Source organism: Conger conger, chromosome 1 (assembly GCF_963514075.1).
Source record: "Conger conger chromosome 1, fConCon1.1, whole genome shotgun sequence".
NCBI lineage: Eukaryota > Metazoa > Chordata > Actinopteri > Anguilliformes > Congridae > Conger > Conger conger.
Genome location: NC_083760.1, coordinates 55,238,223 through 55,250,722, shown reverse-complemented (window position 1 = coordinate 55,250,722; position 12,500 = coordinate 55,238,223). Strand labels below are relative to the sequence as shown.

At 43.7% G+C, this 12,500-nt stretch overlaps 1 protein-coding gene across 1 annotated transcript in view; it reads right to left on the bottom strand.

Moving 5' to 3' along the window:
• Positions 1-1,086: 1,086 nt before the first annotated feature.
• Positions 1,087-12,500, bottom strand: part of nsmce2 (NSE2 (MMS21) homolog, SMC5-SMC6 complex SUMO ligase) — a 30,146-nt gene continuing 18,732 nt past the window's right edge. The window contains exons 5-7 of the mRNA XM_061239860.1: positions 6,070-6,164; positions 5,484-5,590; positions 1,087-1,475 (exon numbers count right to left, since the gene is read on the bottom strand). Coding sequence (XP_061095844.1) covers positions 1,370-1,475; positions 5,484-5,590; positions 6,070-6,164 — 308 coding nt within the window. The 3' untranslated portion in view covers positions 1,087-1,369. The remainder of the gene's footprint in view (positions 1,476-5,483; positions 5,591-6,069; positions 6,165-12,500) is intronic.

Here is a 12,500-nt window from a genome sequence, read left to right as displayed (position 1 = left end):
GACATCGGTGCCCTGTCTCAGATCTGAGTTCTTATAAAGCATGCTGCTAATTACCCCAGTAAATTGGAATGAATTAGTCATGCCCCCATTAGCAGGAGCGAACATGTTACACGGTGAAAACAGCCTTCCGGGAATGTAACCTGAAACGGGCTGATGTAATTAAAAATAATTTTACTATCACAATATAAAGTTATTCTGTCGTGTCACCCCCCCAGGTATGTGTGATGATATAAATGGATTAAATTGATCCTCAGCATTAAAAAAAACATGATAAATACCGTGACCTATCCCGTGACTGCCAACTCGGCTGCTGCATTTTCATTTAGAAAGGTGCAGTGAGTTGGTGCAGGGTCTTAATTAATAGAAAGGGGGCTATTTTTGAAAATAATAAATGGCTGGATTTGGACTTCCCAGCACTCCCAAGTAAACACGCAGCTGTCGGCTGGGAACTGATGCCATTAGTGTAAAAATGGAGGCATAAAGCCTGATGTCCTGACCAATTACAGAGTATTTTTAGATGCTGTGGATCCTGCACACCATTGCCATTCACTTTGTTGACTCACCAAACTCGAGGGGCGGTTGCCATGCGGCTGGAACAGGTTTGTCTGTCTTTACCATCTAAAGCAAAGTCTCTGAACACATCGGTTACTATGGGAAATCTTTATCTTCCCCATTTCCTTTGTCCGTACAAAACATCCCATGATCAGGTATCAGGAAATGCTTTTGTTTGTTTTGTCATTTTGTGCCTGTTGTGTACATTCATCCCCTTCAGGAAGTACAGAACATTACAATTCGGTATTAAGCCTTTTTCTCTTCTCTTTTTTTTTTTAAAGTGTTCCCAGGAGGCTTGTTGTGAATGAGTCAGCTGCCTAGAGACACTGAGTTCAGAGTGGATTGGCTGCTCTGTAAAATGATCTGTGTGTTCTGATTCATATAGAACCGAACATGGGTAAATTATCCTTGTGTTATTATGCATTATATTATCTCATGAGTCACTTAAGACTTCATATGTACACACTGTGGGAAAGGATGTTTGGCCATGAGAGTGAGCCTGGTTCACAGTTGTCTCACAAAGGACACATACAGTATAAATAACAGCATTTATTAGAACAAAGTCAAAAGCCAAGGGTACAAATAAAAATAGGAAGTCTAAAAAAAGTTTGTGTCTCAGAGTGAGGTACAGCAGGTGACACACTTCTGCTGGGCCTTTGAGTGACTGAACATAAAGACATTCACAAAGGTTGACAAAAACTAGTCTTGGCCCAAACCGATTATGTGTCTGAACGTTGAATCAAGAACATCCATTTGTGATGTCTTTCTGAGTCCCTGCCTGCTTGTTTTTTTGTGGGGAGGGGGGCTTGCGTCTGGCTCACTTCTTCATACCACTTTTGTTCTGGATCATCCTCTTCATGGCTGCGTCCTTTACCAGGTCCGACTCCTTCACGTTCGTGTTCCCACAGCCAACCACCGGACAGCTGCCATTGACAGAAAGGAAAGGCAGAAGGTGGATCTCGTCAGAAACGAGGTCTGCTCAGCGCCACAGATTATATTTGTACGCCGAAGACAGCTGCACCAGTGAGATTACCCACAGATGACCGCACGTCACCTGAAAGCGTGCAAACTGGATGGTGAGACATTTTTTCAAATTTACCCTCGGGTAAGATGCAGCATTTGAATGTCTCCATTAAAACCCCGCTGTATAAATGGGAGGCATGTTATGCAATGTTGCGCAATATTAGCAGCTAGCTGGCATGGACATGTTCATCTGCAGAGAAACTATACAAGACAATGAAAAGGTTAGGCAATTTTGCTTGAATCATCAGGAAGACATAAATTATCACCTTTAAAGGCAGACTATGCAGTATTTAATTATTTGCATCGCTGCTGTGTTTACAATCAAAAAATGTCTATGCCCCCATTCTCAACCCCACCTACACCCCGAAGATGAGAGGCTCACCCAATTATGAAAAAACTAGAACTAGAGCTATATATGTCCTTCTGGCTACCTACCAGTAGCTTTATAACACTGTATTGCAGTCTACCTAATAATCTATAAATGCTGTGATTGATTATTCATTATTGTTGCTTTAAAATAGATGTTTTGCCTTCTCTCCAAAATTTGTGGGTGGGTAATTAATAATAATAAGAATAATTTCATTGCACAGCTATACACACAAGTGTAATACTGTGAAACTAATATTTTTCACAAGTGATTTATCAAGATGGTTCACTTTCTGGAGGTTTTTTAAAAAATATATAATTTTTTGTTTCCACCCCTTCATGCAAGCCCCTTAGTGGCCTTAGCGCCTGTGTGCTGAGATTGCTCAACTAAGACATTCAGTACTCCTGCAAGCAAACTATGAGTGGAAGCAACAAACTCTGTTCTAGCTTTATTACTAGACAACACATGATAACCAAGGAGTTTCTGAGTGCCACCATTGTTGCGTGGTTCATCCAGTTAACACGCACCCTCAGCCCAGTCTCAACTGCAACTAGCAGGACACATTGGACAATAGCAACATCTATCTGAGAGTTCATACCAATATGAAATTGACTCATTTTGCCGATTCATCTGCATGGCAAAAGCAAATTCTCACCATGCTGACATGGATTTGCGGTGTGAGTTAAAAGAGGAAGCACAAAGTCTAGGATACATATGAACATGGCAAAGATGTGCGTATTCCTGTTTTTAACAGTTCAATTTATTATCACATTTTAGATACGGTTATATTCCCTAACGTTTGCCAAAAATGGTAGGCATATTGTATTTGGAGCTAGGTAGGTAGCTAGTAGGTAGTTAGTAGGCCTATAGGAGCACTGTTAGCACACTCTGTGCAGTATTAGCGTACAGTACTGGCTGCTTTGTTACACTCAGACCACTCTCAATGACTTTGAGAGTCTCTCAAGAGGTTTGCACAATTCTGTAGTGCCACCATTCCACATACTGTAGTCTCGGCATTCATAAAAAGTCCCAAGTGAACTGTCCCTCCAAGTTGTTTATTTTTGAAATTGGTTTGCACAATAAGAATAACTTGTTTACTGTTATTATTTTAGTGCTTGCTGGTTTTTACTTTTTAAGCATCTACATTGAAAACTACAGGAAACACTTACACAATAGGGTGTTTTTACAGATTCAGTCCTATTCAGGAAGGGCAATACTGTGTTATATTTTAATTCAAGGTTCCATGCAGCTGACCTGAGTCAGACCTATTCCAAGTCTGTATTTTTTACGAGCGCTGGGCTGTGTAATTGTCAACACCCAAGAGCTGGATGAGTCACAATTCTTGCTGTGTGAGAGAGTGCGAGAGAGAGAGAGAGAGAGAGAGAGAGAGAGAGAGTGAGAGAGAGTCCCTGAATTTAAAATAAAGCAAGTGCGACTGCATGTGCTGACCTGAGACTTCCTTCAGAAAATATGTCTCCGACGGTACAGTCAATCTTCCTTTCATATTTGTTGCTTTATTCAGGCAGGGAGAAATCTGAGAGGGTAACAGAGGGCTCTACGCCAACATTTTTTCCCAAGGTGCACACATGCTCCTAAGTTGAAAAATGTAGGAGTACACTAATGCATCCCAATCAGTAGATGAGCCAAGTTATTCTTTCAGTTACCACACATCAATTTTCAGGAGCAAATCCTCCTTGAAGTTGCCATGGTGGGGGACCGAACCCCCACCCATGTGGAGGGAATCGCACACGGCTCCAGAGTTGGACTGTGCCACACGTCCTGACCTCTCTTGACATTTTTATCCGGAGCATGTCACCATTTCTCCAGCCCCAGGCATTCCACAAAAGATTAGAAAATATCACCTTCCGAACAGCCTTACTAGTTTGGTGACATTCACTGGGGGGCAGGCAGGCACGGTGGAAACAGGTAAAACGAACTGCCTCCCAATGCAAGAATGTGGAATTAACGTCAAAGATGTTATTTGTCATGATTTTAGCATGCAGGAGAGAGATGATGACAAACATAATGAGAAAGTGAGAGATTCCATTTATATAAGCTCACCGGTGCCTCGGTTTGTTTTTTGTTCCCAGGTTAACTTTCAGTCCCCAGAGAGCTGCCGCCACTTTTCCACTGTAAGCAGAGTGAAGGAGCATGCCAGACTTCTGATGCTCATTTTCATCTTAATGAAATTCTCAGAGATAAAAGTAGGCTTAATGTTCTCCCTTCAGTTTAATTTCCTATTTGTTATCTGTCCTCCTGCGCAAGTTTCAAACACTCTCTTTATTGAGGGCGAGTCAAAATTATCTTGCCATATCAAACAGCTTTATATTTTAAAAAGCAACAGGATTTTAATGGCTGCCGGGGTTGCTTGGCTATTGAAAACAAATGTGCTCCCCAAATCCATTAAAGGAAAACAAGAAATAAGTTCACAAGCATAACACACTAATTTTGTTTGGGAAAATTCTGTTACGATGAAAATGGATGCCAGACACAGAGGGAGACGAGACAAAATCTAATCTTGTGGACGTTGCTCAACTCAGCAAGCTGCGACGACATTAATTTTCATAAGCAATTGAAAATGAGGGAACATCTATAATTCTTTATTTTCAGAGAAACAACCAAGGCAGAAACCAAGGAGAAAACCAGTTATGGACTGAATGAATAAAATATAAGCACAAATGAATTAAACTAACAGCCTTGTGCACGGTCCGTTGTGTCTATCGCTCCAAGGGCTTGTGTCATTTTTCACTGTTGCTTAGTAGCCAGACTTGTCACACATTTCACAGCCAAATCCAGAACCCTGGAACATTCCGTGGCCACGATTTCTCAGTGTCGTGATGAGCGTTCAGACGAGAAAGTTTACTTCAAGAAAACTTGTCTATTGCCAATGAATGGGCTGTCGGTTTCAGATGTGTTACGAGATTTGATGTCCATGGTCACGAGATTTGAGCAGACGTTCACCAAACCGAATCACCTACAGTAGGTACATGAATATGCAGTAAGCATTGAAAATAGCTTTATGCTTCAAAATATACCGTTTTCAGCTCACGGTTTTGTGTTGAACTCTCAGCTGGTCTTAATTTGTACTGTACTGTGAAGAAGCAAGGAAGACCACGGCAAAATGTGGGGCTGATAAAAACAGTATTGAGTAACAGGGCCATGGTCAGGAAGCTGATCTCCGAACGCAGAGGGCTTGTGGATCTTAATCTTTCAAACCTGGGATGTCAGTGCTTTTTGCAAGAACATCCTACTTACCAATACTTATTTTCCCTTGAATCTCAATGTTGCAAATGTGTCTAAGAATATAACATTATAAGGACCGCAAAAGCGGTCATTGTGGAGGGGATGATTAAATGGGTATTTAACATTATTTTAGAATTATTCATAATTATAATAACAACCAAGCAACAATATCATTTTGCTCATATATCACCAGTGCTCGTGGATGGACATGGCCTGATAGGCAGCTCTGTGTACTTCACACTACATGCCGTCTCTACATCAGTGTATTCTGAACAGCAGCACCCGTGACATCACTCACCGTAAGTTTTTCTTCTGGATTACTTTGCTCCTGATCATGCCCAGCACAGCCTCATAGTCATAGTAGTGGTTGCACTTCTTATTTTTCACTGGATTGACCATCTCCACCTGGGAGGCAAAGACACACTGCATGTTACAGGACGACCGTGCATCAGCCAATAAAACATGCAGACCATAAGATCCGCGGCTGCTCTGCCCATTAACTGCATGAGTGCATTTCATGGAAGTTGCCGTTTTCTTGAATGATCCAATCGCCTCCTGACCTCTCTTCACATTTTTATCCGGAGCATGTCACCATTTCTCCAGCCCCAGGCATTCCACAAAAGATTCGAAAATATCACCTTCCGAACAGCCTTACTAGTTTGTCGACATTCACTGGGGGGCAGGCGGGCACGGTGGAAACAGGTAAAACCTCAAAGATGTTATTTGTCATGATTTTAGCATGCAGGAGAGAGATGACAAACATAATGAGAGAGTAAGAGAATCCATTTATATAAGCTCACCCGTGCATTGTTTTATGTTCCCAGTTTAACTTTCACTTTAACTACAAGAGCGTTTTTGGTGGAAGTTGACGACTCCCCACGTACCTGAGTGAGGGGACAGGTGAAGTTCACTTGGCTCTGCGTCACCTGGATGTCCTCATCCAGGTCCTCCTCCCTGTTCTCGGTGGCAGAGGGGTTAGCTACAAACACAAACACATTTGAACTTAATTTGGCACCACCTTGCACGACCAACGACCAGGGGTTTAAAACTCCAGTCCTGGAGGGCTGCAGTCTCTGGTTCTTGTGATATCCTTCAATCAGCTAAATTAGGCCTTGGAAAGAAGGTTTGGAGGCTCTTCAGTGGATCGGTGAATGAATTAAGCACTAAAGTACAGGAACGCATCAGAAACCAGCAGACAAAGCAGGATCTGAGTTTGAAATCCCTGCCTCAGATGTGTCTCCCCATTGTCAATGCAAACACACAGAATGTCCATACAAATTGAACAATCGATGAAGCAGGCAGGCAGGTACAGTACACACAGGCCCTTGCGTGAGAGCGGCAGCAGGGCAGTGGTGTGGAAAAGGGCAGCCTGGCCTCTGGCCTGGTGACCCGGAGCCTGTACTGTGCTCTGCTGTCAGTGATGTGTGCACTCAGCTGGGATCCCTCCAGAGCTCAGCTGCACAAATACCATTCCGACTCCATCACACGACAGAACACAAAGTCGCTCCGGGCAAGAGCATCTCCCCGGTAAACAAAGAGCAATTACAACAATAGCTGCCCGCACTGGCTTTTTAACTTCGCCATAATCGCTGCTTTAAGACTGCAGTGACTCATTTCGGTTCGGCGGCTGAGAAAAAAAAAAGAGAAAAGAAAGTAAAATGCCTCGCTGACGTGCTTCGATGTGCAGCAGCAGTTCCATGTATTTGCGCCGCTCCCACCTCGCACAAAACCTTTAATACAAAACAGATGTGTCTGGAAGAGGCTGGGATCATAAATGGAAAATTATCCTCTTCGTTTTTCAGGAGTTGCTTTTTCGGTGGGGGTGGAGCGAACGCTGGAAGGTAAATGGAAAACAGCCGCGGCCGGGGCGATGGGAGCGCTGGGCTCCCGCTGTTGCCGCTCGGGTTTGTGAGAGAGAAAATGAGACGTTATTTAACACAGGTCTCTGCCATACTCGTGATAAAAGAATGAAGTCAAAACAGACCACCCTGATAGACCTGGCTGGTTAGCCTGTCTGCAACCGACTGCTGGCTTAACCTTACGAGACAAATATTAACAATATCAAAGTATTAACCTCATAACTGATTTTACAAAATGCAAATGTGCTTGATATCACGGCAGAATGCACAAGCCTCTGAATGGTTCAATTTCCCCAGGTGGCAGCTGTTGTCTCATTCAAAGTGCAAACTAATATGAGTATTAGTGTAGGGTGCGGGGAGGGGTGAGGAGATGATGTCTGCTGTGGCCTGCGGAGCCCCGCGTTTCTGTGTGCGAGTACAGACCGCGAGAGATACAGAGCCCTGCGTTTCCGTGCGTCTGTAGAGTACAGACCGTGAGAGATACAGAGCCCTGCGTTTCCGTGCGTCTGTAGAGTACAGACCGCGAGAGATACAGAGCCCTGCGTTTCCGTGCGTCTGTAGAGTACAGACCGCGAGAGATACAGAGCCCTGCGTTTCCGTGCGTCTGTAGAGTACAGACCGCGAGAGATACAGAGCCCTGCGTTTCCGTGCGTCTGTAGAGTACAGACCGCGAGAGATACAGAGCCCTGCGTTTCCGTGTCAGTAGAGTACAGCCTTACACCTTACATACAATCCTTGATCACTCCCTACTCCCCAGCTAGACCACTCCGGTCTGCCAGCTCTGGTCGCCTTACGGTTCCCTCTCTACGTGCACCTGGCGGTCGAGCTGCACGTTCACGCCTGTTTTCCATTCTGGTTCCTCAGTGGTGGAATGACTTGCCTACCACTGTCAGGACAGCAGAATCCCTCCCCCAATTTCGACGCAGACTCAAAACACACCTTTTCAAACTCTACCTTAGTCCTCCCTCCTGATTACAGAGCCCTGCGTTTCCGTGTGTCTGTAGAGTACAGACCGCGAGAGATACAGAGCCCCACGTTTCCGTGTGTCTGTAGAGTACAGACAGCGAGAGATATGGAGCCCTGTGTTTCCGTGTGTCTGTAGAGTTTCCACGCATCTGTGGAGAGATATGGATCCCTCTGTGGGTATTCATCCACAGGAAGAAGACTGGAAAAACCCTGACAGGGAGAGAAGCTTTACAATGCTGCCGAGGATTACGTCAGCCCCGTGGGCTCAGAGGAGACGTGTAGAGCTCCTAGACCTCCGCAGAGTGAAGTCTGGAACAGGCAGACGGGTTCACGGTGAGCTTGTCTACTGGAGAAGCATTACTACGTGCACTGGTATAACTTTCCCAAAAAATAAGAATAAAACTAACCCCAAACAACAGGGACCTTCTTAAATCTGTGCGTACAGTAGCTGCCGTTATGTACCAATGGGGTATACGGTCCTTGTACTGTAACACTGTGATCGCATGCACAGACTATACAGTAATCGCTCTGATTAAGCATCAGACGAACATCAGACTAACTCTAATGTGACACAAACTTGGCACAGTTCATGTCACATTGGTTACAGTACAAAAAACTGTCCTCTTTGGAAAGTGTAAGCCAACATCGATCCTTCTCGTTACAACAACACACAGCAAAACACAAAGCAAAAGCAGAATTAGATTAAGCAAAAAAACAAAAACAAAGCAAAACACAAACAACCATAAATCCCGCCAGTTTAGGAGCGGTCAATGCATAGTCACTTTCGTCAAAACCATTGGTAATGAGCAAACCAGGGGTGCGCACTTTTCACTAAATCGTAGAAATAAAGCAGCCATGTATGGATTAGCTTGGATATGTTGTCACCACTTAGGAACATTACCCTCTTTTCTTTTCAAAGCCTTTTTTTTCATTTTGTAGATGGAAGCATTCCAGACCCATTAAGGCACTGTATTTTATTTCAGATGATTTTTAAAAAATCTGTTTGACACTAGTCTAGACAAGAAATCCAAATTATTATCCCGGGAGTTTCCTACATTACACTTTCTATTTTATTTAAATAAAAGCATGCCTTCAGGGTTTGAAGAGAAAAAAAAAAAAACCTAAGGAGTGAATTTAGAATACTTGTCGCAACTCAAGTAAAGGTTTAGCTCGACATATAGCTTCGGCTTAGCCATCGAGGGAGCTTTTTACAAGGGGAACAACGATTTCAGGATCACAATAAAAATTCAGGATAAAAAGTTTGAGTCATCCGAAGTGGGCTTTTAACGTCAGATTTCCAGCACTTCCTCTCGACAGGATAACTGTCTCCTTGCTCTCTGTTCAGAGTTTGTTGTTTTTGCCAAAGAACTTCCAGGACCACATTTATTCTTATTAAGGGATGTTTTTGGTTTTGGACAAAACATTTACAAATGCCCCTTGTAAAAGCCAACTATTTCAAGTACATTTGACTTCAACACTCTGGGGTCTATTGTTTAATATAAAATATATATATATTCTGTTAAAATGTTTTCAGAGCCTCGCGGACTCTGATCGAATCCAGACCGCTCCTGTGCTGACTGTCGGGTTGCGCGGAACGGGCTGGATCCGTTCGGTCCTCGTTCATCGCCTCGCCGCAGTGTCAAAAGAAGCAGCTGGCGACACCGCGTGTTTCGGAGGAGAACCATGGACGTCTACGCTCTACCGAATCAACAGTGGGGTTGCTAGCATGAAAGTGGCTGCGGACGATTTGCAATTCCAATATTGGAGGGAATTGGAGAAATAAACACTGCCCAGGACCACCTAACCATAACCGGCAGAGTTTCCCCCAGCTCACGGCCTAAGAGCAGCTCCTTTGCTCAGCTGGGGCACCAATATTCACTTCACATAATTTCCTGATGAAAAGAGAGTATAGTCATTACTCCAAATCAAGTTTTTTTTATTTTTTATATTTTGTAGGAAACTTTAAAAAGCACTTCCAACCTCCTCCTGAGATCTAGAAGATAGTGCTAGTAAGCTAGTGATAGTGGCTGTGATAGTCTTAAAAGCAGAACACACATCAAGAGCTCATGTACTTTTGAGTGCTTAAAATGCAAATCTCATCCAATGCAAAACTCAGATTGCAGAACGCCACTTTCAAACCATTTGCAAATCAGGATAACGAGCATGGAAAAAAAAATCTAAAAAGGAAGCAATGGTGGAATAATATTTAACGAAGACTCAGAAGACTCCATTTACAGTAATTGGACATTTGGTTTTTCATCGTCTTATCATTAATGCTAACGTACAACCTGGCAAAGAATGATCCAATGTAACACAAATTCTAATATGGAGCGCATCTTGATGAGAGCCAGATGTCCACCTGTCAAGACCCATTACAGTGTATGGTTTAAAAACGGCAAACACATTATGAACCGAATGCACACAGTCTTCTATGTCTGCAGCCACTGATTTTAAAGTACAATTCCAAACATCTGCCCCATGGATAAATTGACACTTTTGTCATTTCATAGATTACACATCCTCCATTGAATAAAAAAAAAATGTATGAATGAAACAGGGCTTGTTTCAACCTGAGGCATCGAGAGAGGAAAAAAAAAAAAAGAAAAAAAAATGCACAAAGCCTGTTGACTCATCCAACATGTGGTCTCACCACAAAGGCAAGTCACAGAGTACGGCGAGGAGAGCACGCTGTCGAGTTCCCTTCTGCGGATGGGAAGGCGCGAAGCTGCAATGGCACAATCAGATATGTCGAAAGAGGTTTTATTTCTCGTTTTCTCTTCATTTCTGAACGCATTTCTAATTACCAAAAAATGTTTTACTATGGTGTGAGCTGTAGCGAAATTGGCAGAGCAGCTTCCAACCGCTCGATCCACCCCTCCTCCCACCAAGTGTGTAAATACAGTGGAGTCATTTCGCCCCGAGGCCTTGCTGTTCAACTCGAATCTCCAATGAACTATGACACATCTAACGACTACCTCCGGCACGCGTGCTCGGCCACCGACTCCCGACAAACCCACATCTGCAAAGATACTGCTGTCGACCGGAGGAAAGCGTAGAGATTTGTGGGACCTCAAAACCAGGCTCCCTCCAGCCCAGAGCTGCTTCCTGACAACCGCTGGCATCGCTCCCACATTCTCCCTTCTCCAGAGACACAGGAAAAACACCTCATGGAAGCTTTCCACCTGCCTCCAAAATATTGACTGTGGAGAAACAGGAGGGAAAGCGTCATTCTGCGAAATTATCGCTACGTTGCACAATCGGCAAACATGGCGCCGGCAGCCAGGAGGGTTTTTTTCTTCTACTTCTAAACTATGTTTGGCAGTGTTTTTTTTGTGTTTCTCTGAAAGCAACATCCCATGGTTTCTAATAACAGGCAGCAGACAGTTGATCTATCAAATAAGCATTCTGTAATGCTGACGTTACACAACCAAAGACGCCTGCCCTTCCCCGTGCCATCTGCCACGCAGTGTTTGCCTTCCATAAAGCCGTTTTTCCATTCCATTGAAAAGAAACAGTGGCGTCTCCACGCCACCAACAATACACACATGCACTAAATTGCGGGTGGGGGCTTCCGAGTTGTAGGCAGCCGTTACTGTTTGCAGTGAATCGTGTTGTCAGAAATATTTGCCAATACTAAGAGATAAGGCCTTCAAAAACTGGAAACAAATAAGTCAAACTATGAAAACCACTGGTGACAGGGCAACGCTCTTTTTAAAAGCAGTGTTGACATCGCTGCCCGTTGGTGGCCGTGGATACCTCAGTTTGTGTTCTCGCTGACCGTTTCCATGACTGTTACCGGGAGCTGCTCAGACCTGATTGTCCCTCAGGAGAGAGCTTGTGTTTGGCCACATGGACGAAGCCATGGTAGCGGAAAAGCACTGGCCTTCGATTAACGGTCGTTTTTGTCAGGGGCCGGGGAGTGTTGAAAGAAGTCCATTCAATCATTTTAACCAGAAAGCCAAAAATCTTTACCCCCTGAGATATACACACAGTGACCCCTTTATTAGGTATTTATTACGTGTTCAGAGATGCATACTTCTGTTGTGACACGTAGTTATCTGACTTACTGACCTGTCAGTTTTGGAGTCAGAGTTACTTATTTGGGTTACCTTCCTGTCAGCTTGAATCAGTCCAGCCATTCACCTGCAACCACTGTCATTAGCAAGGCATTTCCACCCACAGAACTGCCCGTCACTGAATGGGATTTATATTTTATTTTTTATTTTTTTGGACTATTCACTGTAAACCCTAGACTGTGTTGTGAAAATCCCAGGAGAACAGAATTCCCTGAGCTACTCAAACAATCCCCATCTGGCACCAATGATTTCACGGTCAAAGTCAAAACAGATCACTTCCCCATTCTGATGTTTGGTCTGAACAAGAACTGGACCTCTTGACCACGCCTGCATGCTTTTATGCACTGTGTTGCAGCCACATAATGTGTGAGAGAGAGAAAATACATGATTTAAATTAAAAAAAAACACTTTGTA